This window comes from Cupressus sempervirens, chromosome 6, assembly GCF_028749045.1.
Source record: "Cupressus sempervirens isolate cs-2001-9-10 chromosome 6, ASM2874904v1, whole genome shotgun sequence".
Classification (NCBI taxonomy): Eukaryota; Viridiplantae; Streptophyta; class Pinopsida; order Cupressales; family Cupressaceae; genus Cupressus; species Cupressus sempervirens.
In genome coordinates this window covers 299024902-299040167 of record NC_143123.1, presented here as the reverse complement: position 1 = coordinate 299040167, position 15266 = coordinate 299024902, and the positions used below count along the sequence as shown (strand labels likewise).

The 15266-nt window shown below is 37.4% G+C and overlaps 1 protein-coding gene across 2 annotated transcripts in view; it reads right to left on the bottom strand.

The window, feature by feature from the left end:
* Window positions 1-15266, bottom strand: part of LOC149552390 (phosphoinositide phosphatase SAC7-like) — a 197352-nt gene that overhangs the window by 133556 nt on the left and 48530 nt on the right. For both annotated transcript variants that reach the window (XM_089787934.1, XM_089787933.1), the window contains exons 7-9: window positions 11914-11970; window positions 11777-11810; window positions 11488-11568 (exon numbers count right to left, since the gene is read on the bottom strand). In XM_089787934.1, the coding sequence (XP_089644060.1) occupies window positions 11488-11568; window positions 11777-11810; window positions 11914-11970 (172 nt within the window). The remainder of the gene's footprint in view (window positions 1-11487; window positions 11569-11776; window positions 11811-11913; window positions 11971-15266) is intronic.

The following is a 15266-nucleotide window of genomic DNA, read 5'->3' as shown; positions in this document are numbered from 1 at the left end:
TTGTGGAGTTTACTACAGTGAACTGGACATTGAATCAGTTAGTTAATCATGTTTACTTCAACTATCCAGAAGCAGTGGGACATGAATATGGAGAAGCTTAAAAAAAGTTTGAGAAGGTTAGATGAAAATCAGAAAAGGATGAATGAATTGATTTCTCACCCTGCAAAATTAAACAAAGTGCCACGTGGTATGGTTTCCATTGTTAAGAGGAATACATCACAAAATGAAAAGAAAGGGGAACAAGAGGTCTCTATAGTATTTGGAAGACTCTATGATGAATTTCCAGCAGTTAGTGACCATCATATAGCTGACATTATGGAGAGCAAAAATCAAACCTTAGAGAACGAATCAGAAAATTCATTTGATGACAATGAATCCCAAGATCATGATGTGGATGGACACGCAGTCACCTTGGAAGTGGAAATGCGTAAAGATACTATTATATCAACAGCTTGTACCTTGCCAGTTGAGCCATCCTATGAGGTGCATAGCAACAAGACCCTAGATATTGGGGTGTGCCTAGATGATAGCATACACGATGCTGCTTATATGGTGAGTGACATTGATTCAGCTTCATATCACAGTGCGGATGACAAATCGGAAGATTTGTGTGGGAAGGTTTCGTCACAGGGTGATCATCATTTAGCAAGTCAATTGAAGGTTAATGACAGGATGGTTGCCACAACCGTTAAGCATTTTGATGTTGCTCGTCAAATGTTGGCCACCTATGGTTGGGGTACTCCTTTGACAGATGAGCATGGTGATAGTGTTTTTTCCCTTGCAAAGATACATGCACTTCGAGAAGCGATTGGAATGATGAAACAAAATTACCTACAACTACTTGCAGATAGAGATTTTCTTCTCGAGTGGGATCGCATTTGTTATGTTGCATTGCAAGGAAAAGAGGAGAAGGTTGATAAGCTCACTCATGAGCTTGAGGTGACTACGGACTCTTTGTAGAGTGCCCAGTTAGCCCTTCAAGAGTCACAATTACAGATTGAGAAGCTTATAGAGGAGTTGAGTTTGGCACGGTCTCCACCAGCTGCAAATATAGTACAGTTACATACAGAGGCAGTTGATGAGGATCTTATATCCACGGGTTGTAGTGGGGATTTGGTTACATCTATCATAGATATGGTTACACAGGTTTCAGCTGGGATGAGTACCTTGATGGAGAATAGTAGAGAACCACTGGTCGTATTGAGTTCTCCTGAGGTTAGTGTCATGACAGTTGATACAGGACAGTTTACTGGTAGCTCTTGTGTCACAATGATGGATTCTCCTGAGAGTTGTGTGGTAGTGCACGACGCTCCTCCGTCATCCACACAGGGCATTCGCAGAGTGTCATCCAGATGGGAGTATAGCTCTCATGTTGATTTGTTCCCATCCCCTGGAAGCAAATCTGTCACTTCATTCCATGCAGCTGATTTTGGATACTAGCTTGTTGATTTTCAAAGTCAAAGTGATGAGCCATTGACAGAGGTTGGAGCATTTTACCGCGAATACATAGTGAGGAGTGCTCATCATTTTTCTTTTGACCCACACACAGAGGATTTGATGATGCATCGGTGTGGGTTGGTTCCAGAATTATATCATCCTTTGTGGGATGGGTATTCACCATCTTCGGAAGGTGGGATTAGCGGATGCAAGCATCCAACTCAGCTGTTTACGGGGGATTACTTGCAGGGAAAGCTGTCGATTATACATCATGCTGATATGTATCCAACATGGTTTGCTACTTCTATGTCACAAAGTTCTTTTATGGATACATGTTTACAGGACGACTATGGTGTCAATTGGCATGATGGTTTGGTTAGTTATCACATCCATGGGAGTTTAGCGGGAGCTGCAGAGAGATGTTGTGTTATAGACGCTACCAGTTATCTTTACCTCTATATGGCGAATGGATGTAGGGTTAGATTGTTTTGGGATCCAGGTGGTGATAGGTTTGACACGATGTATTGGTTGATCAGGGATCCAAGTGTTCTAGTGGATTATGCTTTGACTATGATCTATGTGTTTCAGCCTTCTGACACGTCAAAATTCCAAAGAGTGGGCTTACTCAATTTCTACCAGGGTGATATAGTGGTGGAGTCAGATTGGCTGGATCTACCATTCGCATCGGTATGGATATTGTCGGAGTGGAACAGCGGTACAGTGGTGCAGATACTACAGGTGCTGGTCAGTGGTATCTCAGTCAATGCACGAGTTCTCATTTGGGATCCAGGGGGAGCATCCCTATGCATATTATCATCTTGGAGTGGATATTGGTATCTTGCCGAGCTCCCATCATCACTTATCAGTAGAGACTCGCAGGGGCACTCATGAAGTGAGGCATTCATTCTGAATAAGGGAAGTGGCACTCGGGGCAGTAGCACATGGCCGTTGGTGTCCCTTTATGGTGAGACTTGGGATCCTAGCATTCAGTTATCAGGCACATTGATTCATATTGTACTGTTTCACCATTTTGAGTTCAGGAAGATGCATGCTAGGGTACAGCGACTGAGGAGTAAAATCGCATTCTCAAGGTGGGTATGGGATCTTGGCATTTGGTTTCTACAAGTATGAGTGGATTGCTTGAGGGCAAGCAATCTTTGAAAAGGGAGGCTTTGTAATGTCCCCTTTTTCTGGGACATTATAATTCTTTATGGCCAGCTCACTTCGCTTAGGCTTTAGGGGCAAAAAGGTTCTGTACGGGGTTCAGTTCGAGATTTGGCCTAGACATTTCCAGTTCCAGATCCATCGGAGCAATTTTGGCAAGTTGTCCAAATACTTACTACTATTAGTAAGTAATCAGAGCTCAGTATTTTCAGTACTTCAGTGTTGGGTTGGAAGCATCTCGCCAAGAGCTTTCCAACGAGCTATAGCACGAGCTTATCCGAGTTCGTTTGGTCAGTTATTTTAATGCCTGAAGATTTTATGGTTTACTGGCTAAGTGACTTAAAGGTTTATTTAATTTGTCACTTTATTTTAAAAAGGTACCATGTTCACTTAAGTGACTAAAGGACAAAAAGTTGCTTTATCCCACATTACTTGTATGAGCGTGCATCTCATTGGGAAAAGTAATAAAGGTACAACAAGCTCCACTTGAGAGGATATATATGAAGATTATATTATTGAAAACAAATATTAATCTGGGAGCTGGAAACAGTTGCTGGTTATTTCTTTGAGAATGCAAACCCTTGAAGAAACTTTGAAGGTTGGACGCAAACCTAGCCTTCTTTCAGGTTCTATCTATATTGCCAATCTGACTGTTATTCCTATTTGTAAGATTGGATATTCTGAATTGTTGCACGTTATTGTATTGCTGTTGTATAATACAGTAACGCATTTTGGGTTATTTGTATTAATCTGCTGGTTTATGTATAAGTCTGGATATTGGAGGAAATGAACACATTTCTTTGGGTTTTCTCGTTTGTATATCTGTTGGTTATATAACGGTTTAAGTTCTGAAATTTGTATCAAATACTGGATTACTGTTCGGATTTAAAATTTGTAAGTTTTAATCGAGGGTTTTAGTGAATATCTAGAAAGGGATATTACAATTTCAAAATATTACTTTGCACAACTGCATGAAAATTGAATTTATTTTTTAATAAAGCTCATCCACAAAACAAAGCATCTCCTTCAAAAATAAACTCAACTAAAATAAGAAATGGTTTGTTTTAGAAACTATTAAATTCCTATACTACACTTGGTGATGCTATAATTGTCATGTCCATGCTCTCAAATCTCATCAGTCTCCTTTAAAATGTCGTAAAATCATTATCACTAACAACCTATGGATGAAATAAGACCTAACCATTGCATATACTTTGAACCTAGCATAATTTCCTAAGTTTTGTTTTTTGTTTTTTTACTTTCTAAAACATTTACCTGAAATAGATTTCTGATTTTAACTTCATAAAATAACCTACCAACAAAAAGAATTTACAAAGATGTAATTCTTCTACATGCACTATTCCCTGTCAACCTAAGATATATTATCTCCTTTAATGAATGCAATTTCTGTGAGCTCAAGAGATTATATTTCAAATTAGATAGTCATGGGGTAGTGAATTAATGTTGCTTGGGACAACTGACACTTTCAATAATGGGCCTATTAACTCAAACTTGTAAATATTCTACTAATTATGTGCTTTTGATCAGACTTGTAAACAATTCTTTGTTGGTGAATAATGAACTTCTTCAACTCTGACGTATGGAGGAATAATCAATCTTTATTCTTATCTGAAATAGTTGTATCTCTGCAATATATTCGTTGGATATTTTTGCTTACGAGAGCAGACTGAAATGTCATTGTGTGTTCTCAAAACTACAACAATAACGTACCTAAATATCATCACTAAAGGGCATGTCCCTCAAAGGGGCATGTCCCTTCCTAAGTCGGCATTTATAACCTCTCTAGAAATCAGCGATGTGCAAGATAAAACATATTAATTACTAACACACACAATGTGTTCGATTAGAAATGAATATTAAACAACTCATTAAGAAGTCGCCAGCTCACAAGAGGAGTCTATAACTTAATGCCATACATATGATATTCAAGGTTAGAAGATCAAGTGCGGTCTGCACATTTAGACCTGGAGATTATCTGGTTACATACTCAACACTCCCTCTTAACTTGATAATCTTACAAAGAGACATCATATCTAGCAACATCAATAAAGATGAGTAAGCAAGAATTTATACTCTATATATGTCTGAATCTTCTTAGTATGCGGTATCATAGAACACATTATACAATATCATATTACTAAACCTGTGATATGACAAATCACTACTACTAGTGATAAGATACAAGATAAATCTGAAAAGTAATTTAATTTCTTCATTTATCCAAGTTGTGACTCATAGGTACTGGTATTTCTTTATCACAACATGATCCTGAGTTTAGGATCTACTAGAAAACAGGATAAACCCGGAGATTACTAAAATTCTTTCTTTATCCAAATTGTGACTCATAGACATAGCAATGTCTACATCACAATATGATCTTGAACTCATCTAGATCTTACAGTACAACTCTATTGTTTAGCACATTATTTAAGAGATCGTCACCTCTCATAATGTCTTTTATACAAGTGTTCATTATCTCAAAGATCGTCACCTCTTAAATAATGAATACAAATGGTGGAGCCCATAACAATCAATAGCCTGACAAATAAAATTATTTTATTAATAATTTGAAGAATACAATTGGATTACAATTCAACCATACCAAGTCTTCTCCTGAAGTGGTCTATCTTTACTCTAGATAGAGGTTTGGTGAGAATGTCTATTGTCTAATCTGCAGTGCAAATGTATTCTAATTTTACAAAATTCCTATCTACCATATCTCTTACATAATGGTAAGAAATTTCAATATGCTTGGACCTGTCATGAAAATCTGGATTAACTGAAAGCTTGATGGAACTCTGATTATCACAATGAATAATCGTAGGATTCATGGCTTGCCCAAATAAACCCACAAGTAACTTCCTTAGCCAGACCACTTCTCGACCGGCCATTGCGGCTACAATGTATTCGGCTTTTGTGGAGCTTTGAGCTACTGAAAACTATTTTTTGCATATCCAAGATATCATTGCTGATCCTAAACTGAAACAACATCCTGAAGTACTTTTCCTGCCTTTAACACTTCCACCCCAATCTGAATTAGTGAATCCATGTAAGTCTAAGCCAACCTTCTCATATTTGAGTCCAAAATTAAGAGTGCCTTGTAAGTATCTCATAATGTGTTTAACTGCAACTAGGTAAATATCCTTTGGTTCACACATAAACTGGCTTAAGGCATTAATAGCATAGCAAATATCAGGTCTTATATTTACTACGTACATAAGGGACCCAATCATCTGTCTGTACAAAGTAGAATCTGTGGAAAATGATTCTGTAGCTGCTTCTTTAAGTTTATGTAGATTAGTCTCCATTGGAGAAGATATAGATTTGCAATTCCACATTCCGAATCTCTTCAAAATGTCTAATGTATACTTCCCTTGATTAAGTATGATACTGTAAGAATTCTGCTGTACTAACCCTAGGAAGTAATGAAGGAGTCTCAAGTCTTTCATCTTAATTCTCTAATTAGATCTTTCTTGCATTGATCTATAAGATGATCATCACCTATTATTAATAAATCATCAACATACAATATCAGAATTACCATATCATCTTTATCTCTTTTATAATATAAATTTGGATCAACTTCATTGTTGGAGAATCCTAAGCCGGTGAGATATTTATCAATTATTTCATACCAAGCCCTTAGAGCCTGTTTAAGCCCATAGAGAGCTTTCTTGAGCTTACAAACAAAAATGTTAAAATCATGAGGTTCAAATCCTTCAGGTTGCTCCAGATATACTTCTTCTGTAATCTTTCCATTTAGAAATGTTGCTTTTACATCCATCTGATGTTCTTTCCATCCCTTCCATGCGGCAATTGCTAAGATTGCTCTTACGGAGGTATATCTGACAACAGGAGAAAAGGTTTCTTCATAAATCCCTTCTTTCTAAGAAAATCCTCTGGCTACAAATCTAGCTTTATACTTCTCAATGTTACCATCAATAGCATGCTTTTTCTTATATATCCACTTGGAAGACACAACAAATTTTCCTTTAGCTCTTGGAACATTTTCCCAAACATCATTTTTCATAATAGATTGGTATTCTTCTATCATAACTTCTTTCCAAGCTATATGTTCAATAGCATCAGAAGGATTGGTTGGTTCTGTTTTGAATAAATCACTCATGTTTGCTATATAACTAGAGAATCTTTTACGTCTTTTGCTTTCTCTGACTATTCCGGAAGGTGCAACAAAGTCTTGAGCTGCCTCAATTGTTTTAATGGCCTAAAGTGGTCTTTTTTTTTAATTTTGAGTTTCTTCAAGATTCAAATTTTGAATTTCATCTTCAATTTCTTCTTAGTTCTCCCTCTGGGACCCAGATTCACTATTTCTTTCAGAACTAGATAAAGGAGAAGGTTCTTCAGAACTTAGGGCTCTTTTGAATGCAAGATCTTCTTCAAAAATCACATCCCTCCTTTGTTCAATACTTTTTTGTCCAAGTATGAAAATCCTATATGCCTTAGATGTTTCGCTATACCCTACAAAAATACCTCTCTTCCCAAAGGGTTCCAACTTGGTTCTATTTTCTTTTGGAACATGGATATATACAGGGCATCCAAAAATCCAAAGATGACTTATATTGGGTTTAACCTTGTAAATACTTCTTCAGGAGATTTATCTCTAAGGTAAGAGTGAGGGCTTCTATTTTGAATGTAGACAGTAGTACAAGAGGCTTCTGCCCAAAGATAATATTCTAGATTTTGATCAAAAATCATAGCTCTAGCAGCTTCTATAATTGTTCTATTTGTTCTTTCTGCTACCACGTTTTGTTCTGGATTATAAGGAATGGTGTACTCCCTCGTAATCCCTGATTCTTTACAAAACCTTTTAAACAAGTCTAAGGTATATTCTCCTCCGTTATCAGTTTTTAGGGTTTTAATTTTATGTCCTGAAAATTTTTCAATTAATGTTTTGACTTCTTTAAATCTCTTTAGGATTTCTTCTGATTCTTTGCATTTTAAGAAGTAAATCCATTTTTTCCTTGAGAAGTCATCTATGAACAAAATATAATACCAGAATCCTCCAAGAGAAGGAACAGACATAGGTCCACATAAATCTGAATGAATTAATTCTAATATATTATTTGTTTTCCTAGTGCTATCATGAAATGGACTTCTGGTGTTCTTACCCAGAGCACACCCTTTGCATATGCTTGAGTGGTCTTTATTTAGTTTAGGTAACCCAATAACCATCTTCTCCATAGTTGATAAGGTTTTGAAATTTAGATGCCCTAATCTTTTGTGCCATATTTCATTTATGTCTACAGCTTTATGAATTAAGGCTTAAATAGATTGACAAGATTCTGTACTCAATTCATACAAATATCCTTTTCTTTGACCAATCAACTTCGCTTTCTTGATTGAGGAGTTCTTTGCCCAAGTTATTACTTTGTCGTCCACAAATGCAACATTATGCCCATCATCTTCTAGTGTTGTAATTGAGATTAGATTTCTTTTAATTCCTGGTACGTAGAGTACACCTTTGAAAAGAAGAGAATTTCCAGATTTTAGCTTCAAGGTGCAATTTCCAATTTCTTCGACCGAATGTGCTGAATTATCACCAATGGTGACTTCACCATTAACCTTTTCTGATAAAGAGTCTAGTGCTTCTTTGTATCCCGTTATGTGTCTAGAAGATCCACTATCAATTACACATGCTTTACTTGAAAAAAAATTCGATAGTGATAAGTGCACTACACGATTCCAGGATCATAGGTATCTTCTTCTCTAGTAACATTTGTACAGTTTGCTTGTTGTTTAGAATTTTCAAAACAATAAGATTTGTAATGTCCAAACTTTTCACATTTGAAACACTTTATTTTGGATAAATCTTTCTTGGGTTTTCCATTCTTTTGATTTCCCTTTTTCTTCTTGAAATGCTTCTTCTTACCCTTATAGGAGTTTGTATTAAGAACATGAAGTTCTTCATCTTCTGTTTTCAATTTCCCTCCTTTCTTTAGTTTTCTGAATTCTACTTGAAGACAATCATTCTTAAGTCTGTTGATGTCCGGAAGATTATCTCTGGCACTTATTCCTTGTGCAAAAGTATCTCATCAATCTGGTATTCTATCTATAGCCATTAGTGTTAATTCTATGTCACTAATAATGATTCCTACACTTGACAGTTCATCTCTAATGCCAGCAACCCTTAGGAAGTAAGAATTCATTGATTCTCCTTTCTTTATCTGAATGTAATATTCCTTGCAGGATGATTGCTTATTTTAACACCAAAACTCAGGAGTTTGTCATTCCGTCAAATAGTATGCAAGTAAATTCTGATAGGCCTTGCTAAATCGAACCAAAACTGATATCGTTCTAGGGAATTTTTATTATTAAATAAGCGAAAACTGCACCTTATCAAGCTCTGGCTCAAATAGAGAATAATTTTGCAATCAATACAAGAATATACATTCAGCAATCAAACTTCTCATTTATTTAACCCAAAATACTTGACACTGACACTTGAGCAAATAATTATGAAATGTTTGGAACCTGGACAGGTTTGAATCGCGTCCTTGGACAGTCGTTGTTGGGTCGGGCGACACTCAGTTAGCCGCCGGAGTTGGTTGAGTCTTCAAGCAGTCGTTTTACAAACCCGCAAGGAAAACTCCGCTCTTATTGAGGTCGTGGCCGCCGACTGAATAATACCTTCGCCCAAATGCGATTAATTTCTGCCTGGCCCGTATCTTCATCAATTAATCTTTAAGCTAGGGTTCGCTGCGGAACGCTCGTCTGTCCTCGACCTTGCAAAACTTGCTCTGCGGTCCTGTTGCGAGATGTGGTGGCTTAATGAATCGAAGCCCAAGCAGTCGGGTCACTACGTGAGCCTCAAATACACTGATTTCTTTGCTGGCGTGGGTTGGGCTGTCTGGACGCGGAAAATACCAGGCGGTTTGCTTGCTCTTGATCAATAATCACAGGGGTTCTCAACTCCCTTCGAACCCTCCAATTTGTCTCTGATTAATTCCCTTTCTCTCTGTCAAACTCTCACGAAAATCCGGCCTTAGGCCACAAACTTTGCTCCAATGAAATGGCTGTGGTGCCACCTCCAAGGCTGCAATAATTCGGGTGATATTCCACACCCTCAAAATTGCTTATCAATGGGAGTTATCGTTCCCAAAGATAGACTAAAAATTTGCAGACCAAATGACTACAAATTGCTTCAAGTGTAGCAGAAGTAGAATCCACAAAATCGCTTACCCGAATGGGTGCCTCATGTCCTCTATTTATTCACTTTGTTGAGAAGTTACTGGAAGCTTCCGGAATTGTCTTTTATGTACTTTTATTATTAAACTTTATAAAATTAAATAAATAACTTTATAAAGTACAACCTTAATTTAATATTAGAACAAGTAAGCCCCACTTACTGAATTATTATTCTCCGAGAGCAACAATGTAACCATCTGGAAATAAAATGACTCTCTTTCCAAAATCATTTGCCTACGAGAGTCGATGATAGGCAAATTCCCTGTTAAAGTTATGTCACTAGAAAGGGGACATGACACTGAATGTGATTTAGTTGCCTTTTCAGTGCGAGAACCCTAGTTGCATTGTTGACCTCATATGCATTTCATAATTCTTTCATCATATCAAATGCACAATATCGTTTTTTACTCCATCTAATATGATTTGAATGGCTTTTCTATTTCCTCTACTCCAGATAGATTTATGAAGTTCAACTGGAGGTTGTTTGGATGCTCCATCAACAAATTGTTTTACATCATTCTCTTCAAGAATCATCATGATTCTGAATTTCCAGGCATCAAAGTGTTCTTTCCCATCAAACTTGTCTTCGGGTCTGATTGTGTATGCCATTGAAGATAGAAGATAGTTGCTAGATATATATGAAGTCTGATCACTGAATTTTGCAGAGCCTAGGTTCGACTACCAGAGCTTTGATACCATGTAAATATTCTGCTAATTTTGTGCTTTTGATCAGACTTGTAAACAATTCTTTGTTGGTGAATAATGAACTTCTTCAATTCTGATGTATGGAGGAATAATCAATCTTTATTCTGATCTGAAATAGTTGTGTCTCTGCAATATATTCGCTGGATATTGTTGCTTGAGAGAGCAGATTGAAATGTAATTGTGTGTTCTCAAAACTACAACAATAATCTACCTAAACATCATCACTAAAGGGCATGTCCCTCAAAGGGACATGTCCCTTCCTAAGTCGGCATTTATAACCTCTCTAGAAATCGGCAATCTGCAAGATAAAACATATTAATTACTAACACACACAATGTGTTAGATTAGTAATGAATATTAAACAACTCCTTAAGAAGTCGCCAGCTCACAAGAGGAGTATATAACTCAATGCCATACGTATGATATTTAAGGTGAGAAGATCAAGTGCGGTCTGCACATTCAGACCTGTAGATTATCTGGTTACATACTTAACAAAACTGACCACAAGGTGGCAAAACTCAACAAACTTGGGATGGAAAAATATTCTTCAGATCTCAAGTATGAGATCCATATTCTAATATTAGAAGGCCCGTAAATCTGCAGGAAAAGCCAATGACTGCTCAGATACCCTGATGCCTCTTAAGTATACTCCACAGGTGATTTTATTATATTCTGGTGTCATCCTAATTCAGATCCATTTCAAATATTTTTAAGGTTTAAACTAAATTATATCTAGTTCCATTACCCATCCTAATTCCGATCTAATTTAAACCTATTTCCATAGAATACAAGATAGGGCAGTGGAATCATAAATGCAAATAAGTATATTGATGAATACAGTTCTTCCACATCGCATTAGAGTAATACTGAAGACAATTCAGAAAAAGTGGGGAAATTGGTCTCAAATAATGTTAATTCAATAGTAGAGATAGTTAAATTTAACAGACACCATACCTGTTCGGTGCATGCATCTTCGTGCTATCAAAGTCACATTTAAATTTGCTTTGCCAAGAATTGTCTGAAAGGTCTGGAAGCGTAAACTATATAGTTAAGCTATCCAACAAGCTTTCATTTCTTACATGGTTCTTTGAGACTAAGAAAAACATAATGGAACTATTTTCTCTACCAGATGGAAAATCTGTAAATTTATTCTTTATAATGAAACAAGATTATATTATGATTGGATCAATTGTGTATGCTAGGAACATTAGACCACACAATTTTCTTCTATTGGATTGGATATTTCCTTGAATTATCGGAAGAATATACGGACAAAGCTGCATCATAGAAAAAAATTCAATGTAAGTGTGGTGAGTGATTTAATCATAAACATGAGATCTGTATAATCTTTGAGAAAAACAAATAAGGAGCATATAATACCTTGCACTGAATAAGCTCCTGCATCATGCGCTTGTTCCAAACAAATCTAGTATCTGCCTGATAAAACACCATTGAGCAAAAGTTAAAATATGAGCTGGAACTATATTCATGTTTCTCAGCAGCTAGTCAGAAACAATTGGTTTCCAAAGCATGCAGAACCACACTTGAGTACATTAATTAAGGGAAAGCTTCATCTTTGTAGATATTGATGGTATTCTTGCAGTCATATAGACCAGTGATAATCAAAATCAGCACAGTCCAACTTGGAACGAGGAGGATCACAATTGTGTACAATATTCACAAATACGTGAAGAAGCAAATTAGGCCTTTATGTAGTCAATGTAATACATAACATCATAGCCTATGCAACATTTAATTTGAAATCTATGTAGACCAGGATGCTTTTTATTTTTAAGACATATACCCATCATTTGTTCTTCATATTAGCATTATTAATGCACTGTAACAACAAAGTTATTGATCTAATGCAGCAGAGAAATCAATCCCTTCGCGAACATCAAACTTGTGTTCCAAGCACAAGGAACTAGATACAAAAGCATGTGGATCTACATTGACCAAGTGGCATACATAGATGCATATAGCATGTAAAATAGTTATCCAAGGGGTATGCCATTTTCAGAATCAGGGTACAAGGATACAGGCATAAAGAGTGTATGGCAGAAAACAAACACAAACTTCAAAACTAAAAAATTAGAATGAACTGTTGTAAAATTCAAAAATTGAATCAAAATTATTTGAGAACGTTTCCTCTCAGCCATCCTATGTTGTGTGATAACTTTTTCTGCAAATGTGTACTGATTGAGCCCGTGCTTTTCTTAATCTTGTCAAGTTCTCAAATACAATTACCATGTTTTGTATTCTCTCAGAATTCCTTTGAACAGGTGAGAAAGTAATTGGATGGGATCTCTTAACCTTTTGAAGTTGGGGTGTTGCCCATGCTTTCCTTTTTTCTTTTCTGCAGGAAGCAAGTGACATCCACTAAGGTATTAAAACGACATGCAGACATTTAATTCCTACAAGAAACATATCCCACAAGTCTTCTATCTAACATGTTGCCTTATTAGTTGTCTTCTAGTTTGTGTCTAGACTCTAGACTACTACTCCCTAAAATTGGAAGACTATATCAGCTATTTATGGACAGATCCCCGATGTTTACTGCAGCTTTGGCACAAGTATGCTGCAGTTTTTATAAAAATTAATGGTGGTATCCACATTTAAACATGTTTTACACACATTATTCTTAGAAACTAGCCCAACTTGCCCAGAATACAATTATTTTTGTATTCATATTTATTACTCATCTTTATGTTATATTATCATCGTGATTTACAGTTCTCCTCGTTATATTTAATCATGACTGTATAATATATTTACTATGCATCTTCTTGTACCCATAGAATAAAAATTGTATTGTATCAATACTCCAAGTTGTGTTAAGTGCAAATCCTTTTGGACTCAATTGTTTGTTATGTCTTTTCTCCTTTTCTAATCTTTGGAAGATACCAGAATTGACCTAACGGATTTTGTTTTATTCAAGCGAAACGACAAAAAGGTGACAGTTGTGCATTCAGCCAGCAAGAGAGCCTGGAAAAAGAAATTAGAGGAGGATTCAACGACAACTGCAGCCATAAACAGGAATGTGAAGACATTGCCATCCGGAGTCCATGTAGTAGGAGGAACAAGTATAGGACCAATTAAAAAGAAAGTGAAGCAACCAACACAGGCAGCTCCGATGGATATTCCCACAGTGCAGAATGTTGCATTTGAAAGATTGAACAGTGCAGAATGTCAAAAGTGGTGGCAGAAGACACCTGATAACCATTCAGTAAAGGCCAGCATTTGGAAGGCACAAGTCGAATTGGTGATACAAATGCCTATATTCGGTATCAGAGATTATGAAGGGTTTTTGTGCATCATGATAGAAATGTATGATAGGTTCTCTCGAACTAGTACGTTTGAGTACCTTGGTTGCAACTTAGTGGTACCATTCAAACCGGCTAACTTCAGACGGGTATTCGGGATACCTAGCCATGCACAAGGGAGAAGGAAAATAGATAGCAAACCTAAAAAGTTGAGCTGGGAAGTACAAACATAGTTGATACAACTCGTATGTGGGGATCTGACGCAGGCGGAACAAGAAGCTTTCACGAACACATTGAGGGGTAGAGGGTTGAAGAAATGCAATGTGCAAGAAGGTCATGGCGTTGTCTGATGGACGTTGTGAAGAGCCACACCTCAAATATTTCATTTCCACATGTGGCGATGATGAACGGGATTCTGCACGGTAGGGTGTATGATTGGGCTACATTGTTAGCCGAACGGATGTATGAATTCATGGCGTTACAGCACAAGACATTCTACATGCTGCATTATGCCATCCGCCTATTCTTGGAGGCAAAAACGCGAATGATCCTCAACGATGCACTGGAGGCCAAACCGAGACCACTCGCGCCAGGCGAACCCCCGATTATGCAGTGGAGACATCTTGATACACTTGGCACCAAGACCATCAAACAAAAACAACCAAGACCAGACGATGGAAACACTGACAGTGGTCGGGAAGAGACTTCTTCGAAGGAAAGTGGGATCGATGGGGAGGAAGAGGACAAGGAGGTAGAGGTAACTACAGCTACACCATTGAGATTCCCACAGCCTACACTTTCAACTACAGCACATTTGGCTCCCATAGGTATTCATGGTATTCCGAGAGTTGGTCAGTTTAGGCAGCCAGTAGTGATGATGTTAGCTTCAGTTGTGATTTGGCCTATTACTGAAGCACGAGCAGAGACACGAGCTATTCCTGAGACACCAGCACAGGCACATCCACCACCAACAGAGATAACCGCTCCGGAGGTAACGATGGAGCCTGCTCGTGAAGCGTTACCAAAGGCTAGGGCTGAGGTACTTGTACCTAATACAGAGATGGACACTGACGTAGGAGTAATGGAGATATCAACAAGCGAAGGTTTGAGGACACCGAGTGTCCAATTGGATGTAGTGGGTTCAAATGCAGTGGTTACAGTGGATACGGCATTGTTAGCATCACCTGAGCGAGACAAAGAGAGCATAACCTAGAAGTTGAGCACGTACTTGAGTACACGGTTCCACCATACCCGAACGCCTCGAGTGACATACATGCAGACACCTACACAAGAAGCAATTCTAGAGGAAAACCCTTTGCAGACATAGATAGAGGAACCGAAACAAGATTAGGGACTACTGCATAGCGCTATTGAGCAGATGGGGAAGCAGCAGAAAGGGCTATGGGTGTGCAGTAGCATCCAGTAGCGCCAGAATCAAGGATGAGAAAGGCATTCTTCACAAATGTAGCA